This window comes from Plectropomus leopardus, chromosome 23, assembly GCF_008729295.1.
Source record: "Plectropomus leopardus isolate mb chromosome 23, YSFRI_Pleo_2.0, whole genome shotgun sequence".
Taxonomy (NCBI): Eukaryota; Metazoa; Chordata; class Actinopteri; order Perciformes; family Serranidae; genus Plectropomus; species Plectropomus leopardus.
The window spans coordinates 3,943,774-3,965,231 of record NC_056485.1 but is presented as its reverse complement, the minus strand read 5'-3'; the positions used below and the strand labels follow the sequence as shown (position 1 = coordinate 3,965,231).

At 36.8% G+C, this 21,458-nt stretch overlaps 2 protein-coding genes and 1 non-coding gene across 3 annotated transcripts; 2 read left to right on the top strand and 1 right to left on the bottom strand.

The window, feature by feature from the left end:
- The first annotated feature begins 478 nt into the window (after positions 1-478).
- Positions 479-4,782, top strand: tm4sf21b (transmembrane 4 L six family member 21b). Its single transcript, XM_042512535.1, has 5 exons — positions 479-1,148; positions 1,892-1,957; positions 2,765-2,916; positions 3,010-3,196; positions 4,091-4,782. Exons 1-5 carry the CDS (start codon positions 957-959, stop codon positions 4,091-4,093), a joined length of 600 nt encoding a protein of 199 aa, XP_042368469.1. The 5' UTR covers positions 479-956; the 3' UTR covers positions 4,094-4,782.
- A 451-nt stretch (positions 4,783-5,233) lies between these two features.
- trnaw-cca lies at positions 5,234-5,305 on the bottom strand. Its single transcript has one exon. It is a non-coding gene; the product is annotated as a tRNA-Trp (tRNA).
- Positions 5,306-7,394: 2,089 nt separating this feature from the next.
- On the top strand, positions 7,395-14,322 carry LOC121962376 (lysophosphatidic acid receptor 6). The gene is made up of 2 exons (XM_042512637.1): positions 7,395-7,495; positions 12,511-14,322. Exon 2 carries the CDS (start codon positions 12,517-12,519, stop codon positions 13,456-13,458), a length of 942 nt encoding a protein of 313 aa, XP_042368571.1. The 5' UTR covers positions 7,395-7,495; positions 12,511-12,516; the 3' UTR covers positions 13,459-14,322.
- The last annotated feature ends 7,136 nt before the right edge of the window (positions 14,323-21,458 follow it).

Below are 21,458 nucleotides of genomic sequence, written 5' to 3'. Positions count from 1 at the left end.
AAATTTGTTCCTACCGCTGGTTTGTGATTTCAACATAAGGTCACAAACTTCCTCATTTTACAGCTTAACAGTCAGTGGGGGATATTTCTCTCCTCAAATGTTTTCAGAAATGTATTTTAGTGTACTGTTTATAGTGCCACACTTACGTCCTAGGTGGCTGCCTTTACCACCTATAGAAAGATCTGCAACTGACTGTTGAGCTGTAAAATGAGCAAGTTTGCAACCCCATGCTGAAATCACAAAGCACTCCCCACCAGCTGGAGCAGACTTTCTCATTTTACACCTAAACAGTACACAAAATATTTTTCTGAAAAATTTACAGCAAGAAAAAGGCAACGCAGTCACAGAATCTTGATACAAGTTTAATCAGCGCTGTCTGTTAAAACAGTTCGACCGCAGTGATTGACGTCTTTGCCTCATGTGCTGCTGTCAGAATATAGCTACAATTATAAAATAAAAGTCTGTCGTGGTGCAAAGAAAGTTACCTACTGTAGCTTTATGTGTTTTTAACATTAGCCAAAAACATTTTTATGTTACCCCAGTCTATTCTGTTATTTTCTATCCTTAAAGAGAGTGGTCGTGCTGTTGTGCCTCTAACGACTGGCTTTTATGACTTGGAATGGAAACATGCGCTCAAACACACACAAATACACACACCCAAGGCATAAAGCTTGTGTCATAAAGGGGGATGATAATGGGGCTTATCTCCTGTAGCTCCACCTTTTTACCCTCCACCCTCCAAATATATATTTAAACACTTTTTCCATTTGTCTTCTGCGACATTAGATGCGGGAAGCTGAGCTTCACGGGTACTAGCTAACAATCATCACATTTTCTTTTTCACAGGAGAAGACTTGACTGACAGCACCTATTTGAAGAGATTTTTTTTTGTTTGGAGCAGCAGCTGGGATTTTAGTTATTTTTGCCTTTTTGAGCGACCTCCATCTGCAGCCATCATGTGTACCGGAGCCTGTTCTAAATTCATTGCCATCCCGCTCTACATCCTGGCTTTGGTGTCCATCATCTGCAACATCATGCTCTTCTTCCCTGACTTTGATACAACGTATGCAGCGGAAGACCGGAAAGGAGAGGATCGAATCACGGAGGAAGTCAAATATATGTCGGGCCTGATTGGAGGAGGAATCATGGTGAGAAGATGAACATTCAATTTATTGTTTTCAATGGTTAAAGTTTGGTCAAGTTGAAGTAAATACTTGCTTAAAAAATAAAAGAAAGGTTATTAAAAAACATTTGTGAGTGATGAGATGTGATAAAAAAGTCATTTTTCAAAGCTTTAGGAGCATTTTACTCATCATGCCGGGTGTGACTCAGCCTGCCGAATCTGAATCTGAGAAAAAAACTGATGACGTCGCAGTGAAATCATCAGGGCTATCTCAGCTTGGACATTAAACCTGTTACATAAAGGGGGGGGACAAACTACTGTAAGACATGGAGTTTGAAAGACATGTTGCATTATGGGAATTGTAGGATTTTTTTTTGGATGATGACCCATACTAAGGAACTAAGAGTGCAGATATCTCAGCCTCTGCATGTTTGATTTTGCCCATTCTTTTTTAAATATACATCTGGCTGGTTATATAATGTTATGAAAATAATACTAATAATGGTAATAATGGTACCTCTTTAAAGTCAGTTAAGTTTATTTTGCGCTCGTCCAATTTAGACTTGTGCCCTTGTCTTATGCTTTATTTGATCTTTATTCAGATCTGTAGACCAGTATTTGCTTAGAAAACATTGCTTTCACTTAATTTTAGAATCTAACCCCATTGGGCTTCACGGTCTCACTTAATTAATGTTTCTTTGACCCCGTTTCCGTTTTTCTGCTACATTAAATATGTCTTTGTTGTTTCTTTCTTAAATCTTTTTTCAGGTCCTCATTCCTGCCATCCACATTCATCTGACCAGTGCTAAGAACTGCTGTGCCAACCGCTGTGGGGTAAGTGTGGGCAGTATTTCTAGTGTTGCCGTTTGTCTCCAGCCTCTTATTATCTCCATCATATTGATATATTATCTCCTAGGTGTTTCTGAAATACTGTGAAAGCAAAATATTCTTACTCTTAAACTTTTCAGACACAAAATTGCATATAAATGTAAATCAATACAGTGCTAGAACGAGTCAGACTCCAGTGCTGGAATGAAAAAAGGCCCTGTGGTAGGCAGCGATGTTCTGCTTCTACTGTATGTCCCACACTTTTACACTTTTTGTAACGTATTATATCACATTATATCATAGCTGAGTTTATTATAATTGCAATTATTGTGTAAAAGTGGCTATTGTAATGTAATGCAATGTAATTTAGACTGGGACAATCTACAATAAAACATTGACCTTATATAAAACAAAATGCATTGTACTAGTTTTTAGCAAAGCTGCTATGTTCCTATGCAGGTAGTTGGAACAAATGAATTAATGACATAATTTGATTAAATAAAGTAAAAAACATAAATTCATAAAATTTTACAAACATTATTATCCTCATATCCCACCCCACCTAATTATGACTGTTACACTTTAGGTAAAAAATTGCCCAGATTATAATAAAAAAATGATAAAATATAGCCTTATATAATATAGAGTCAAGGCGTTGCATAAAAGCATGTCATATATGACAAAATCAATAAAAAAACAATTAAAAAAAGCCAAATTTGCAGTTAAAAAATACAAGGAAAAGGAAAAAGATATAAGACAAAGTATATCTGTTTTTTTTAATAACATTAGCTCCACTGTGTGTTCTCCATGCAGATGTTCCTGTCCATCGGTTTTGCAGCAGCCGGTGTAGTGGGGGCCATCTACAGTCTGAGCGTTGCTGCCCTGGGTCTTGCTAACGGGCCAACATGCCTCTACAAAGATCCAGACACCCTCAATCAAAAATGGGGGACGCCCTTCGCTAACACGTACGGGCAGTCTTTCTGTGCAGATGTGACACATTTTATGCGATCGCTGTGGTGTTCTCCTGTTTATTTTTGACCGTTTTTCTTGCTTTGCAGTAATGGGAGTTACTTGTCTGACAAGGAGTTGTGGAGTTGGTGTATACTTCCCCAGAATGTGGTTGAATTCAACGTGGGCCTGTTCTCCACCCTGCTGGTGGCGGCCTGCTTTGAGCTCGCCTTGTGTCTCATCCAGATGGTCAACGGGCTGTTTGGATGTATCTGTGGCACCTGCGGCGGCAAAGAGGTGAGACCGGGAGGATCTCAACTAGATCTCAGTGCTGCTACCCAGCTAGCAGGGAACATTCCCACAACATTGGCTAATGTTACCTACAGGTTGAAATCATGTTTCAAAGGAAACGTTTTAATCTATAATGTTCAGAGATTGTTTTAAGGATGTTTACCATTTCAAATAATGTTCCTGTAAGGTTAAATGCTGATGTAAGATATAACGCTGTAACTGCAGCATTCTGACGATGTTTTGGTAAAGTTGAAGGGTGACAGATCATGTTCTTTTATAAAATGTTTCCACAATGTTATGAGAAATGAGAAAAAAAGGAAGAATGCTTCAAAGCAACATTCAGAAAATGTTATTGAGGACTGAGATTACAGTGCTTTTTGTTTAAGATGAAAATGTAATGTAATGGGTTATTTCAACAACAAAATTAACATTTTTTGATGTTTATAGAGAATGTTGCCTGAACTTTAAGAAGAACATTCTGGGAACATAAAGAAAACTTGCCACTGAAAACCTTAGTTAAACATTCAGGGGATGTTGTTGTACCATTCTCAGAACATTTTTAGAACCTCAAATTTCTAGCTGGTTAGGCTTTTGTGACACAGCCAAGTTCTTGGTCAAGTTGAAAACAACAATACCATGTAATTGTGTCTTACGTGTTGCCTGGCACAAATTTGCGTCTATTCCTGTCTCGCCGTGCAAAATGTTCAGTACTGTTTGATGTGTACACTATCACAACTAAACCCTGATGCAGTGTTTCAGTTTTTGAGTTGCGTGCCAGCTGGCAATTTTTGGTTATAAGAACATTTTGTTGTGGGTTGAACCTGCAAACTTGCAAACTTAAACCATTTAAGAATTTTCAAGTTGTAAACTAACCCCTGTTTCTCTGCCTTCTCTCAACAGTAAATTGAAGCACAAAACACCATGACTTTTTGAAGAAGAAATGACAGGAATCACCATCGTCATCGACTCAGTCGTCGCCATCATCTTCATCATCACCGTGATCATAATCTGCTGCACCAAGAAGTAATGACATTATGGTTGAAATGTGTTTTTCTTCAAGAGGAATGACTGGGATTATATATATTACACTGTCTGTCTATTATGTGTTTCATTATTCTCAGATTACACTGATTGTAGTCTGTGAGGAAAAACTGATGTATGCTGTGTTTGTATCTGTAAATTTGTATGTTTAAAATGTTTTTTAAGAGATCTCTGAAGATAAGCTGGCGGAGATACTTTTTAGGGACTGTACTTCATTTATCAGAGTTAGGGGGGTGGCAGCAGGGTGTCCTCGTTTTTTGTGACCCTCCACTGCATTACCTTCCCTCTATCAAAAATAACCATATTTCACAATTTCTGGCTATGATAAATTGTGTGCTTTTGACGATTTAAAAAAAAAAAAAAAAAAAAAAAAAGCCTTTAAAACCCTCTTGTGGGTTTGGTAGTTTTTTAGAGTATTTAAAATAAATACAAAATATAACCATTTAAAGTTAAATGCCCCATCCACAAAAACCTCCTTCCCTGGGGCTTAAATATTGTGAAGGTAAGGTAAGTGTGAAGGTAAAATGAGACCTCCCTAAACCCCAAAATAATAAAACATACCTTAAATAAAATACTTGTGATTTGATTTGGTTATGTCATTGTGTTTTTGGTCAAATAATCTTAATCTTATATAATCTTAAATATATAAATATTCACACCATAGATGCAGACAAAACAAAAGTGATAATCACATGTTAATAATGAAAATAAGCCTAAACAACAAACCACAAACAGCATGTTAATTAAATAATGCATATTATCAAATAATTAAATTAAATAATGCAAACTCATCTTTCTCATTTCTATACTTTCTATTTCCCAAAATAAAACTATGTTACTTGTTTTTTTTATCATCATATGAACATTTTTACAATGCATAGCCTACCTAATTTTTCCTTATACTATGTGTACGTACTCCACTACTAAAAATATGCAGTCCGAAATTTCTTCAAGCTACTAAGCAAGTCACACAGTTTCCATTACAAAAATGACGAAAAGGAATGACCCCGACGTGATTTGAACACGCAACCTTCTGATCTGGAGTCAGACGCGCTACCGTTGCGCCACGAGGTCCGCACTTTCGTATCCAATAAAAGTTATAATAACGTTTATACCATATTTTAGGAAATGACTTACTGATTTTTATATAGAATGATATATATGTAAATTTATGATGTTTTATTACAGTAAAATTTACATCTTTATTCATTACGGTTTGAAATGTTGTTCATGTATAAACCGCCAGAGGGCTCTCTCTATTAAAACATTGCCTGAACAGGCTTTTAAATCAGGCAATAAATCAATACTATACATCCATGCATGGCCAACAGAAACCAACCCGGGGATTTGGGATTTCTCCTCAGCTTCAGGTAATATATTGTGTTAAACAGTCACATTAGACCTGTGTTTTGAGAATATGCATCAAATTATGCTGCAGTTTTTTGATGAACTCTTGTTTCCTGTCGACTGTGATCTGTTCCTAATGATTCATTGAATCACAGCTGTGTTAGTTTGGGGCACTTTAAGATTTGGACTCCGTGAATCCTAAATTATGTAAAAATCTGGCAGTATATAACCCAAATTAGGGACTGTTTGTTATTTATGAGGTGGTGCAAAACAAGAGAGACTCCTCAAATAATTTTTGAAGCACTGGGGAGGGAGTTATGTTTTTATGTGCTTCAGGGAGGGACGTTTAACTTTAAATGGTTGTGTTTTGTAATTATTTAATATTCTCTCAGAACCCCTAAACCTGCAAGTGGGTCTTAAAAACATGTTTTCTTTAAAAATATCCAAAATCACACCATTTGTCTCAGCCAGCGACTGTAAAATACTGTTTATTTATGGATGCATTTTCATTCAGTCACTCAGAGGGAGTGCAGAGAAATATATTTGTAGATTTTAGGAGGGTGATGATATAAAAACAAAACAAAAAAAAATAATGTCACACCATAGGCAACCTCTTACTCTTGTAGATAAAGTACAGTCCTTAATGCAAATTTGTTTGTTTTTATAGAAATCATGATGTTTTACTTGTGTCTTTAGTTCCTTTATTCTCTCACAGTTAATATTATTATTTTAACATCCTGCAGTGGCGCATCCCAAGGGGGGACAAAAGGGGGCTGAAAATACTGAAAGGTATTTATTTATTTTTTCTTTTTGCATTTATTATTATAATTGGACAGCTGAGGTGAGCAGGGGGGAGAGAAGAAATGACATGCAAGGCCCACAAGGTGGAGTTGAACCCCAAACTACTGCAGCAAGGACACAGCCTCTGCGCTCCACCAAGTGAACTATGGGCACACTGTTATTGCAACATTCGGAAGATGTTTTGTCGATGTTGAGAGGTGACAGATCAACGAATGCTCTTTTATAAAACATTCCCACAATGTTATATGTGAACAAAGGAAGAACATTTTCAAATCAACATTAAGGATGAAGATTACAGAACATTTTTTAAGAAAATGTAATGTGATTGTTAGCAAAAATGTTTTTTTTTTTTTTAATGTTTATAGAGAATGCTACCTGGACTTTAAAAGTAACATTTTAGGAACTAAAAAAACAGAAAGAACACTTGCTGCTGAAAAGATTACTAAAACATTGCAGTGGTTGCATTATACCTCTCTCAGAACGTTTTTAGAACCAAAAATTGCTAGCTGGGGCCACCTTGCTTCATTCCAGGTGGATGTAGAAAGTGGCTTAGGGTGTCACAACGGTATGCCAAAAACATTGACTGGGTGGATGTGTTTGACAAGTTTGAAATATTCAGTTATGATTTTGGGCTTGGATAAGCCAGCCCAAGACTTTCTTTGGCCCCATCTGGCCACCCCATATGAAAAATCTCTGGGGGCACCCCTGACATTAGGAATGAGGATGTGTACACTTGTTGTTTGACCAACTTGTTTGTATTCTTCCGGTCTTGAGATGGTCTTGGACATTTTTGGACATTTGATTGGGAGAGGCAATCTGGGACAAACAGTTTATAAGAAAAAAGATAAACAAACCAAAAGATAAACAATGTGGAAAAATATCTGAAGCTAGAATGTAAAAGTTGTAGCTTTTCCCCAAAACAGGTCTACAGAGAATAGTCGACCTACATGAAGACAAACAGAGAGAGAGAGAGAGACCTTGAGATTGGTTAACTTCCTGTGCTGAATCTCCCACATCGAGTGAGAGAGACATGAGTATGTCAGTATGCTTAAGTGACAGACACGCATTCTCTCTTTGTCTTCCTCTGGATCTTCATCTCTTTTGATCATCACATAGGTAAAGTTGCATTTTGAGCTTGCTCTATATTTTCTATATGGCCTATATCAGCACTTTTAGTTTCATATCTTTTAATCTGTTAAACAGGAAAAAAGCACTTAGTTCTGTGGGAAATGACTCATTTGCGAGTGTTCTGTTACGTTATTGCGTGACAATCAAAGTTGTGGAGATGAATGCTCGGAGATGTGAGCGCGGAGGAACTGTTAGTGATAGATAAATACAAACCAAAAATCTAGAAACCTAATTGAAACAGATTCATCAAACTTTTTTTCATTTTTATTCTTTTTTTTCAAAATTTGTTTCACATAAAACCTGTAATAGATTAACAAACAAAGAGATATGCAAATTAAACTACTCAAATTAAAAACTAAAAGTTTTGTGAAACAGAGTTACATTTTCTGTAAATGAGGCCATGGAGAAGTTCATTTTTGTTGCAGAGGGGATCAGTGCAAGTCACACATGCGAGTTCTGCTTTCTGCCAGGAACTGCAGCACTGAGAAAAAAAAAATCTTGTTCCTCTTAAATGCATGGTGAATGTAGTTTTCTGGATGTTAAATAAGACCACATTTAAAAAATACACTATATTCTATGTTTTGGATTGAACGTATTGGATGTTTGATTGTAAGTATCAGTACATATGAAAATTACAGTGATTCTTCCACATGATCCAGATGATGTTAGGGACATTTCTTAAATTAATATTGATATATGTTGTATTGCATATATAATATTTACAAGGTACAAGGTAGATATTTTAGTCTTTTTTTAAAATGAGGTTGAAAAGAAAAATAAATTAAAATTTGTCCTTAAATCATGCTTTATTTGTTGAGTTGTTTATTTTTTATAAACAACAAAACGTATGAGGCCTATACTTTTATATAGCCCACATACAACTTTAAGACCTTTGAAACTGCAGCAAACTGGCTTGATTTCTTTCAAAAACATTGTAAGAAGGCAGTGATGGAATAAGAAATGACCAAAAATTAGCCAAAAAAAGTAAAAAAAAAACAAAAACGGAAAAAAACCCCAAACAAAGCAAAACAAAAAAACAACAATGACCTAGGAAAAGTGCTTTAAACATGACCATTTTGTAACATAATTTTAAATATGTAAATTATGATAATTAGACACATCATTTTTCCTAGAATTTTTCTTTTTTGTGCCTAAACATTTTTTCCCCCTAGCTTTTAAAAAATATTTTCTAAATGTACTAATTTCTTGCAGCTTGTGATACATGTATTGCCAAGTTGCCCATTGCTGTTTTCCATATTTTAAAAGAAATTGCACTAATGGGCTTAGAATTTAAAGCTTTAAATACTTCTGAAGGCATCTGAAAGCAGCTAAATGTGATATTGCTGCGGGTTTCAAAGGGTTAAATGTGTGTGTAACCTTTAGCCTTTATAAAATACAAACAGGTAAACTGTACTGTTTTTCTCTTTTCCCCCCTCTTTTTTATATATATAATTTTCTAATCTGCTAATTTCTCGCAAATTTGTGCAACATTTGAAGTTGCTCATTGCCTGTTGTCCCATGTTTTTGAGAGAAGTTGCACCAATTTGCTCAGTATTCAAAGATGCGTCTGAATGCGGCACAAGAAAGGAGAAGTCGCTGCAGGTTTCAAGGGGTTAAACCACATAACAGAAATAAATAGTCTTAAAATAAAAGCTAGCAGAGAGAGTGTAAAGGAGAAATGAATAACACTGAGAGTAGTTCAGACGGACACCTTGGTGCCTTCTGTGATTCACATGCAGCAGCAGATGATCACAGGCAGTGATAATCTTTGTGGGCTGTATGAAGAGTGAGTGAGTTGATGTAGGAAGAGAATACCGTATTCAACAGAGCGGTGAATAACAGCAGCTACAGCAGCAGGTAAGCCCCCAGCAGGTTTTTTAGGGAGGAACTGTCTTAAGAGTGAAGATATTTCTCATACCACACAGTATCATATCATATGGTGATGAAATGTCAAGAAAGCCAATATGTAGGTTTCACTTCATCAGTCAGTCTGAGAAAACACCCATGTCTTGTCATATACTGTAAATGAAGACCTTTGATGTCAGTCATATAAACTCATAGTGAAGTAGGCCTGTGCAGAGCTGAAAATGTTATTTTTACAACAACAGTGTATGACATTGCATTGAAAACAATGTTTATTGTGAAAGGAGCCGCTCAAACTGATGAACTCATAGAGAATTATCACCTGAATTTGCGGCTCCCTCTGAGAGTCAGCTCATGTTTTAGCTGTCCAGCTGAAATTTTACTCTAATTCATTTATTTTGTCTAGGACATATTTTGAAAAAGTGGTAAATGTTTAAATTGCCTTTATTATTTTACTGCACTACTTTATATAGTGGCTAATATGAATTCATTAATATTTCTTTCTTGTATCATTAATGGTCTAAGTATTCAGTAAAAACCACACAGTACAGTGAATATTTCTCTTGGTGTTGGTGGAGACCAAAAACAGAGCTAAAACAGAGTGAATATTTGACTTACACTCATCAGGTGGGCATAAACACGATTTATAGTGGTACTCTGTAACTGCTGAATGTGCAAAGAAGCAACTGTTTGCCATTAAAGATGATGATAGGTCATGTCAATGTTGTGTTCACAACTGGTTTCTACTGCTGCTACATGAAAATTTTTACTTTTTTGAAAATGCAGATTTAAAGATCAAAGTGGTGACCCACACACAGGGAGTTTAAAACGTGACTAAGGAGTCATAAAAAACACTCGTTAATCTAATTCAACTGACTATAGCCTTAATTTTATAATAATACTTATTCTGTATTAGAATTATTAACAATATTCTTTTAATTACTTGGAACATTGATTATCCAGGGATTTAAATCATTTTTGCTCATACAAGTGTGGACAAGAAGCCAACATAATCTGAAAAAGATAAACAAGCAAGGAAGTGTTACAACACACTTTGGGTGTTGGCAGAAATTTGAAGAGCGGGCAGATTTCAAACCTGATACAGTACCCATAAGCCAAGGATGCAACATTGCAGATGAGTAGGAAGTGAGTCAAAAAGGGTGAGGTGATTCAGCTAAAAATGATAATTCAAGACAGAGATAAATGCTTTCTTGCACCTTAAAGATTATTTTTTGGGGGGCTTTTACTTCCTTCAATTGACAGGACAGTGTGAGTCTGAAAGGGGAGGGGGCATGCAGCAAAGGGCTGAGACCAGATTTGAACCCACAGCCTCTGCAGCAAGGACACAGTCTCTGTATATGGAGCACCACTTTATCCTGAGCTACCAGGCACCCCTTCCTTGGACCTTAGATGGTGTTCTCATCTAAGGTAGCCCTCAGTGAAAACACCCCCCTCATTCATCTCAATGAAGCCAGTCCAGTGAGGATCTTTTGTGGTGTTGGACACAAGAATTAAGTATGAAGAGAGGAAAAGTCTCTGTATGATGGAAGGGTGGCGGTGGGTCAAACAAACAGGAGACTGCTGTTTGTGTCCTGTGTGAAACCAAAATTCTACATAGTTATATGACCTTACCGACTTCTGATTACGTTTACTCCAAATTTAGCTGTATTTACCTGATTTTATGAAGTTGGTGCAACTTAAAATTGATAAGTGAAATGAATGTGTTCTTTCTAGGTGTTGGCAACCTTAGTAAACTAAGTTAGTCTGACTTGATCAAAAAAAGAAGATATTGCCAATGATGAAGTCTGGAGATCTTTGAGTTCAGTTTTGTTACCATTGTCGTTGTTTCTTAAGCAGCAATGATGGGTAGACGATGAAGAAACCTCCGCTGACACTGACTTTGTTGTAATAAATTGATTCTTATGCAACCAAGTTCAGCATCCACCAGGCACCATGGTCTGCCTGGGAGAGGATTCAGGACCAATGTGAATCTCTCTCTCTTACAGCTCATGCATGTGTCTTATATAGGTACAAGCATCTACACATCTATCAGTAAACATTCCTTCACCTATTGTGTTCACTCACAAAAACCCCAAGGGGACACATTCCCTGTAATTTAAGCCAGGTGTCCATACTCCAGACATCAGACCCCAAGGCCTAACCATCCCTTAACCTCTGATCCCAAGATAAGACCCATATAAACAGAGCATAATACACCTCACCATATTTAAGAAAATACTAATTAATTGACTAGTTTCTAACCAGCAGAATATAGCACAGTAAACTCAGTTTACTGCAGTTGCTAAAACTTAGAGAGATTGTTTAAATTGAACTTGTCATATTTAAGTTGCAACAACCTAAAAAATATGTAAATATTACTAAATTATAAGTAAACTTCACAGTTATATATAAAGGGAACATAAATTAAGACTTATAGTTACATACATTTTTTAAAGCAATTGGTTTCCTAGATTTTTTAAAAAGTAAAATCAACTTACATTGTAGTTATTTAACCATAAACACAACCTCCTTAACTTTTTTTTCTCTAGATTTGACCAAGTGATTTTCCTAATCAAACCACAACCATTTCCCAACAAAACTGCAACCGTCATATTAGACTTTGCATTGGTATTGTTTTTATTTTACCAGCACTTAATTTTAACCAAGTTCATGCCTAACACTACATAATGCATTGTTAAGCTCGTAAGTCAATTTCACGTATTTCTGTGGGACTGTGTTGTGAAATGCAGAATGATTGTCACTGCAGGACCTGGTCATGCTTGTTCATTGCATTCAGCACTATATTTCAAGTTCCAGGAGAGATAAGGTCCAAAAAGAATGTCATTTTTCTGCAAAATTTTGTTCAAAGTTCTTCAAAAGTAACATTTAAGTTACTGTATACCTGCTACCCTACATAAAACAGTCTTACACACAATGCCACAGTTCTTTAGATCATGGCTTGATGCTTTGGTGTCAAACCACTGACTTCTTGACAGAAGAACAGAAGAAGTGTCATATATGTTCACAACTACAGAGCCACAACCCTGACCCCCCTCTTGTGTATCTTTGCTGCTTAGAGAGGACATACTTACTCTCATAAAGACTTTCTAACCCATTTTTTTCTCTCTTCCGTATCTTAGGTCATTATGTCCAACAACATCTCCACTGATTGCCACAACAGCACACAAGTCGACATCATTCCCGTGTGCATGTACTGCTTCATCTTTATTGTGGGTCTGATTTTTAATGTCTTAGCGTTGGTCTTTTTCTTTAGTCAGACCAAATCCAGATCACATACCATTGTCTACATGACTAACCTGGCCTTAGCAGACGTACTGCTCATCCTCACATTGCCCATGAGGATCTACTACCATCTGGGGTATGAGGGCCTTCCTCAGCGGCTGTGTGAGATCGTTGGTTTGATCTTGAAGGCCAACATGTATGGGAGCATCTTCCTCCTCACTTGCATATGCTTTGACCGTTGCATGGCTGTTACCTTCCCTATGTCAACTCGTGTCAAGGAAGGGAGAAAGAAAGCTCCTCTGGTCTGTCTCGGAATATGGATATTCACCTTTGGTGCAAGCCTGCCCATCTACCTTTCCAAGCAAGAAAAGGTGCAATGCCAGTGTTTTGATAGCTTGCCGATCTATTCCATAACACCCGTGATAGCTTACACCACTCTGTTTGTGGGGTTTGGTATCCCACTACTAATCATGCTGATCTGCTCCTGGGGTTTGGTCCGTGCTGTCCGAAAAAGCTCTGTGGCCCAGACCAACCTGGTGGACAGCAGAAAGATCCAGAGGATGATTGCCACCAGCATCCTCATTTTCCTACTGAGCTTCCTCCCATATCATGCCACCCTGGTTTTCCTCTCTCGGTATAAAGAAAATATAACATGCCGAATGCGGGCTGCATACAGTTACAGTCTGATTTTGGCATGTCTCAACACAGTACTAGATCCCATTGCATACTACTTTACCACGGATACCTTCAGGAGCACGCTAGACATGGGCGCTGTTTGGAGGATGTTGCCTTTGAATAGTCAAAGTTCTGATTTGAACAACAGGAGCAGAGCGCCTAATGGCTAAAGGACTTCTGATGCACCACTCAAGGGACACTGCCGTCCAAAAACTTCATGGCTGGATGTCAACAACTGTCGCCTCTAATTTGGGGATTGTATATAAGGGTTATCACTGTAGATAGCATCTCTTGGTCAAAACTATAACGTGTTACTCAGCTCAACTTCTCAATCAACAGTAGGTTGAGAGATTTCATTTTTTCCAAGGAATGACTGACTCAAGCTACCCACTTAAATCATTAGTGAAATATAAGAAAAAATATTGCCGTTCAATTTGAGGACAAACCGCTAATTGTAATTTTACTAATTCCTGTTTTGTATTTGACTTTTGTTACATTTCATAAGCTACATAAACACTTTGTAGGAACAAATTTGTACAAAGTGTTGTCTGAACGCATTAACTGTACAATTGGGGAAATCATGAACACTTCTAGACCATGTCTTCTTGTTAGATTGTTGGTTATATAAAGTAACAAAATGCTGGACACAGCCTCACTTCCATATTCAGAAAGCTGTAACAGGTGGGGGTTTGAAATGCTGTTCAACAAACCAACATCAATTGGTTCAAAGTCTAATGTACCTGTAGAACCCAGAGAGCAATTACATCTCCAACACCCAACAAATGATCTGCTCTATATTTAAATCTAGTTCCTTTTCCAGGTGACTGAGGTGAAAAGGTAATAGCCAAGAAGGCTGCCCTCTAAAGTGTCCAAGAGCCAAAACATTGATTTTCAACTACAGAAAGCTATAATACATTAATATTGTATGTGTTTTGAATTTTTATACTTGTATTTTCTATCACTTTGTATATGCATTTTTCATGGAAGTCCACCTGGACGAATGATTCTGAGCCAATAAATGATATAATATGCTATTCTTTTTTTTTTAAACTATGTTTTTTTCCCTTATAATTTAATGTTATATTAGCTATCAAGCCATAGATTAAGTCAGCTGAGATGAAATCAGAGTGACTCTTAAAGCTACAGTTGGTTACCTTCTTAGTTAACTTTACAAAAGTGTATTATTTATAACTGTTACTATATCCTGACAGTACATAAGATCAATAATCTTTAAATAAAATTGTCTCATCTCATCACCTCTACCTCCTCATAGTGCTCCTAATGGCATTTGCAAGAATCACGTAAAAAACAGATCTGAGCTGAAAAGTCTCAAACACAGCTGTCACTTATGTCTATCACTTCTCAAGAACTGTGATCAAACTGTCAAACTAGGCAGGACTGACCAAATATGAATGATGATTCTAGCACTTCGTTGCCTTTTTCTCACCTCAAATATTTTCAAAAACATATTTTAGTGTACTCTTTAGTTATAAAAGCCCAACGTTTGCTCCAGCTAGCCAGAAGGTGACATTTTTAATTTTACAGCTACCTTCCCAATATTTGGGTTCCACACAAATAATTTCATATCATTATTAAGTAGGTTGTTTACTAAATTGTGCACTATTTTTTGTTGGCGTACATACAAACGGTGCATGAAACCTCCTGAATAGGTGGCACATTTCATCACACATTTGGTCTGTGCAGACATAATGGCACCAAACCCGTCAACCTCAACCTCAACCACTGTGAGAACAGACTTCAAGACGCTTAAAAACGGAGGAGTGACTTCTCACGCTCAAAAAGAACACGAATAAGGAAACTGACTATAGAACCTGACTCTGACTAACCAGAACTGAGAAACTTAAAGACTTTCTTTCATTTGAACAAACTGCATATTTATCCAAAGAACCCTTGGGCGGGCAGAATTTACTTTATTGAAGCTATTAAAACTGGCCTCAGATAATATCGACAAATTAAGTCTGTTGGACTTCTGCTTTTTTACACCCCTTCCTTAAGCAAACCTCAAGTAGAAAGATTAAAAAAAGACATATGTCTACATCTAAGGCCTGAATGTGGCCTAGACAGTTCATGTAATTCATTTCCTAGAACTCAAGCAGATGGTCAAAATTAAAAGCATTTGATAAATACAAGATTAATATAAAAGGAAAGCAAAAGAGTATTGCTACACGACTGTCACAATGAAACTACACCAGGTGTAACCTGAGAACGACAATGTCCTGAATACACATCTCTGAGTTGTAATAATGCGTTAAGCACATTTATTAGAGGCCTTTTATTTTTGCAAACCTTTTGAGTGATATGAATGTTTTGTTTTTGTGTGTGTGTGTGTGTGTGTGGCTCCTTTTAATAGTCGGTTTTAAGTGCACCCTCTGTGTTGTTGCTCAATAAACCACTGCACCTGATCACATGTATGTGAGGTTAACCATATCTGGTCTGTCAGCTGAAATCCAGGTTAGTAATTGGTGGGCTGCTAACAGAAGTGTAGTGTCATATACATACATTTACAGTATATACCAAGTATTCGACAAACAGCCTAAGATGCTTATTGCCGTACGTATTGCAGAGCATAGATGTAGTCAGTCATGTTACAATATTCAATCTTACAATCTATGTCATTAAGTGCACTCAGGAGAACTTTGCTTCCTCAGCCTTCTCACAGGCAACATGTTTGTACCACCATGGAGAGAAGTTCTGTCTTCAGGGAAAACTCGCTGAAAAAACCTCTTCCATTGATAACTTTAGCCTATTCCCATTCCCAGGTTGTCATATACCAATGCCTGGTCATGTCCCTGGACTTGCAATATTGATGCCAAAGGTGGCCTTTAGGGTCTTTTTGAGACGCAGGCACCATTTTTTCAACTAACTCCAAGGCAAATCCATTTAGGCAATATTTGATGCTTAGAGCATGGACATAATATAAAAAGTAAGTGTCCAGTAGAAGGGGCGTGAGGGAGGGGAGTAAGACTTTCAGCCAGGAGACAGCAGTTCATGTTCTGTTTGAAACAAAAAGTCTGTTGTTTTAACGTAATGTTCTGCAACATATTTACCTATGTTCTGTATCATTTCCAGAATATCTCTCCACTACATTACATATTTTATATGTACAGAGCTGGAGAGATAGTCTCTTAACTCTGAGACTTTTACATGTTTGAAATGTATACGAAGTGTTGTTGTCTATATTTGTACTATCATGAAAAGATCATCTGAGAATAAGTAAAGTGTGAGTGAACTGGTTTTTGGGTCTGATGTACATACACAAGTCCAGTCATAGGAATTTAATGCATATCTCATCACTTATATCTCGGCTGAATGTCACAACAAAAGAGATAATGTTGCACATCTGGAGATGGTAATTTGTGTCTACTCTGTGTGGAACATTAAAAAAATTCAGTCACCAGTGCTGTGTTCAAAAGTGTATATGTGCAAATCAAATTTTCAGTCACACTAAGAAATGCCTTTTGCCAGAAACTACACAACATTATAGACCATAGAATATATAAACTAAATGGATCAATTTATGAAGAAAAAAAAATTCCTAGTACAATGCATTGTAAAAAGCAAAAGTCAGTGTTAAAACACATACAAGAAAGAGAAGTTAAGCAGTGTGCTTCAAGGACAGGAACACAGTGTTTGCAGAGTGTGGTAATTTGCTGCCTTCTGCTTTTGCTCGTGAGACTGATAGTGATGTTTGTGATGGAGAAGCACAGGTTATGCATGTCTATGGTTTCCGGTGTGTGACGCTTTTTTGTGCGCTTGTCTTGTTTGTGAGTGACCTGAACAAATAAAGACACGTACCCCACTTCCCCTAAACGACTTTTTAAAAAAAGAACATGTTTGGAAAGGAAGTGGGTTTACTTATGAGGAGAACTCCTTTGTGGTTGTGAGGGGTGCCTGCTTTAACCCTTTGAAATGTGAGCGAATTGGCTTGATTTCTTTAAACGACATGGGAGGAAGGCAATTAGCAATGAAAGAAGAAATGACCAAAAAAATGAGTAAAAGGTACAAGGAAATTTCCTAAAAATTGTAATAAATAAATAAATTAAAAAGAGAGTTGAAAAAAGAAATTACCTTTAGAAAAATTCTAAAAAATTATCTAAATTTTGGAAAATAATTTTAAAAATGTCATTATAATCATTTTAAATGTAGTTTTCCCCCAACTTTTCTCTTTGTTTTCTTCCTTTTTTTCTAGACATGATTCCCAAGCTTTTCAACAGTTTTCTAAATCTAATTATTTCTCGCAATTTGTGGAACATTTCTCACCAAGTTGTTCATTACCTTATTTCCAAATATTTTTTTAAAGTAATTGCACCAGGTGACCTTGTAAAAGTTTGTGGTTTCCTGTGTGTCATGTGTTTGTACGCTTGTGTTTGTGAGTGAATAAATAAAGACACGTACTCGCCTTCACCTAAATTACTATTTTAAAAATGCACATATGTGTAAAGAAAGTGGGGTTACTTGTGAGGAGCACCCTGATGTGGTTGTGAGGGGTGCCTGCTTTAACCCTTTAAAATGTGAGCAAGTTGGCTGCCTTTTTCCCTAGAGTTCTAAAAATAGCTTTCTAAATCCAATTATTTCTAGCAACGTGTAGAACATTCCTCACCAAGTTGTTCATTACCTTTTATTTTTTGAAAGTAATTGCCACAGTTGACTTTTTGAAATGCACACAGTTGTAAAGGAAGTGCATTTACGCATAGAGAGCGACCCCCTGTGGCTATGAGGGGTGCCTGCTTTAACCCTTACAAATGTGAGCAAACGGGCTCAATTTCTTTCAAAAACATGGGAGGAAGGCATTGAGCAATGAAAGAAATTACCCCATAAATGATCAAAAAATAAGTTACAAGAAAATTACCTGAAATTAAAAAAAGAGAAGAGCGAAAGAAGAAATCTAAGAAATGACCTGAAAATAGTGCCAAAATAAAATAAAATTAATATATGATAACAACATATATACATTTTTGTAGCACAGTATTAAATATATAGTTTAACCATTATCAATATACTTGTATCTCATGTTTTCCTAGTTATTTGACAATTTTGTAATGATTCTCTCTTTGAAACTAATTTTTGGCAATTAGCAGGACATTTCATGACAAGTTGCTGATTGCCTGTTTCCCAAGTTTGTAAAAAAGAAAAACAAACAAACAAACAAACAAAGAAATGACCTTCAAAAAAGACCTTAAAATTATAATTTGTAAAAATAATTTTAAATGTGTAATTATGATAGTAATAAATGCAGTTTTTCCCTAGACATTTCCCCCCTAGCTTTTTAAAAATAATTTTCTGAATCTAATAATATCGTGCAATTTGTGGAACATCTCTTACCAAGTTGTCCGTTACGTTTTTCCCCACGTTTTTCTCAGTATTTGCACTGCTCAGAGTTCAAAAGGTTAAATACTTGTAAGAGGCATCTGAAAGCGTCTCAAAAAAAAAAAACAACTGGTGAATATTCTGAGTGATGGTGACAAACTCTCTGTGGCAAAAAATGTCTTAAAATGCTCCATTAGACAGGAAGTTTTCTGGTTTAAGCAGACAATGTTACAAAACATTTAAATATACTCTGCGGTTTCCGATTATATGATTTCGTAATGTTTCTAGTAATAGTATTACATAATATTTCTGATAATACTAGTAAAATCAAAAAAAAAAGCGGAAGGATAAAATCAGAATGAGCAGAATACATAGTTACAAATTACAAATTAAAAAGCCATTGAGATAATATCAATAAAAATATAGCTAAAAATAGTGCATAAAATGCAAGGAATCAAGGAAAAATAAGACATTTTAAAGAGGTGCAGCACTCAATAACTATTGCACTCAGCAATTCTTATTTGCCATTATTTTTTTACATAATTCTTTTTTGGCCACCTGAGGGCAGCAGAGACAACAGCACATAATTGTTGGCATGGTAACCTGCAAACCACAAATATGTTACTATATGTTACATTTGCAGCTTTCATAGGCATCATATCAACATTTCTGAAATGACATTGGAAATGAGCTGACTTTGTCATTACCTGCCAAGCTGCAGAACTCTGTGAGAGAAGAACAAACAACAAAATCAGATGTCCTTTGCTGACCTGTTGCTGTTTTTACAGCTTCAAGTGCTCTCACAAGTGCTCTCCAAACCAGGCATTTTCAGCCTTGACATGATCTATTCCGAACCATAACGTAATTTTTTTAATGCCCAATCATAACCACACATTAACTACAGCAGTGTTTAAACATAAAATTCGACAAATCTGCTGCAAAACCATCCTTTCAAAAACTCACTTGTTCTCTTTGACACTTTGTCTCTGATAAAAACAATTTAGCCTATAAACCAGGGATACTCAACACCCTTTGCTTGGGGGCCACTTTTGTAAAATGACAAGAGGCCAGGGGCCACTTGCAGAGGCCCCATACATGATTCTATGATATTAAGACATTTCCAGGATTTTAGGACGTTTCTAGGATTATTGCTTAGGACTGCAGGACATCTCTACAGTTTTGGGATGTTTCTGGGATTTTATGACATTTCTAGGATTTCCTCTACTGGTACTTTTTTGATGAACAAGCTCTATTTTTATGCTTTTTAATGCATTCTGGCACCTTATGTAGCCTTAAAAAGTTAAAAGTACATCAGCAGCTCCCAGTATGAATCATTCAATTAGTTATTACAAAATGGTTGGGGGGCCACCTGGCACCCTACTGGAGGCCAGATTTGGCCCTCATAATTAATGTAATTCCAGTCTCATGGTGTGTGCATTATAGAGGGTCTGCAAAAACCCACTGAACATACTGAGATAAGAGGCTAAAGTCAAAAATCCTTTGAATGTGACAGGGGCAGACATGTCTCAGTGGGCTGCAGCAGACAAACCGGAGGGGGAGGTCGGCTACTAAAGTGGCCTGGAGGCGCTGGCAGCCTGGAAGGGGGGATGGAGGAGGAGGAGGAGGAGGAGGAGGTCAGGAGGGATTGTGGAGGTTTCAGATGACCGCTCCGCGCTGCACACGCTCCTTCTGCGCCAGACCGAGAAACGGAACTGAGAATAGCCGGTCTTTGTTACCAGCAGGACACGGTACGATGTTTGTCTCCGCGTCCGGGAGTTGGAAAACAAACCGGGGAGTTTGACAGACTTCAGCGGGGCTCTTCTGCGGCTGGAATCCCGCTGCAGAGCAAACACAGAGCCCGAGAGGAGGAGCTCATTGTTTATATGCACACTGCTGTCAGGTTTTACCACACAACACCACGTCGACGGCGCTCTCAGACAAGGTGAGTCCTCTGAATGTTTCTACGGTAACGCTGCGGGACAGGGTCGCGTGCGTCAAAGCGCATATAGCAACATAAACACCGGTGCTGTGTGGAAGACTGTTACTCCGTCAGTATGTGGCCCCCAACTCAACCCAACCCAAACAAGTTATTTTTTAAAATTGTTTGACACTTATCATTTTTTTTTGGTTTTCTTACAAATCTAAGTGTGTTTTATTGTGTTTAACTTACTTTAGTACTTTTTTTGTGGAGGAATGTATCCAAATCCTGTTATGTTTTTATTTTTTTAGTACTATTTTTACTTCGACATACATAGCCTAATTCTATTTTGAATTATTTCTATAATGTACATATCCCTTTTTTGTGTCTTTTATCTATTTTTATATGTGTATTTGTCTTAGATTTTTCTCTCCCCCTCTTTTTATGAAACATTCATTTGTTTTTTATGCTATATTTTATATTATTTAAACGGTCATTTGACAACAACAACTTTTATCAATGCACCCAAAAAATGGTAAGCCATAATAACTACATACAGTAACTGATCCTTTCTCTGTCTCTCTGGAGCATGTGGATTAAATACTTTTAATTTAATTCAATTTGATTTAATTTTTATTTTATTTCTTTTCTTTTAATGTAATTTTATTTTATTTTATTTTATTATTAATTATATTTTTTTCCCCAAAATAACCACATATGTTTTTACTAGGGAAAACTTGAATTATTTTACACTCAACTAGCCCTGTGCACCAGTGCCCCCACCAAACCTAACCACTGAGGCGGGAACTATGCATTAACGGGGACAACCACTTCGATGCAACACCTGTTGGGACATTCAGGATATTGCCCTTCAACATAAATTTCACTTTGATTTTAAAATGCTTGATGGGTTCTCTAGTAATT

What these genes read in the sequence shown, in the direction of transcription:
- tm4sf21b (XM_042512535.1), top strand. Translation starts at nt 957, where the DNA reads ATGTGTACCGGAGCCTGTTCTAAATTCATTGCCATCCCGCTCTACATC. An exon ending in GCTGTGCCAACCGCTGTGGG is followed by an intron (nt 1,958 to 2,764) that starts GTAAGTGTGGGC and finishes TTCTCCATGCAG; the next exon opens with ATGTTCCTGTCCATCGGTTT. An exon ending in GGGACGCCCTTCGCTAACAC is followed by an intron (nt 2,917 to 3,009) that starts GTACGGGCAGTC and finishes CTTGCTTTGCAG; the next exon opens with TAATGGGAGTTACTTGTCTG.
- LOC121962376 (XM_042512637.1), top strand. Translation starts at nt 12,517, where the DNA reads ATGTCCAACAACATCTCCACTGATTGCCACAACAGCACACAAGTCGAC.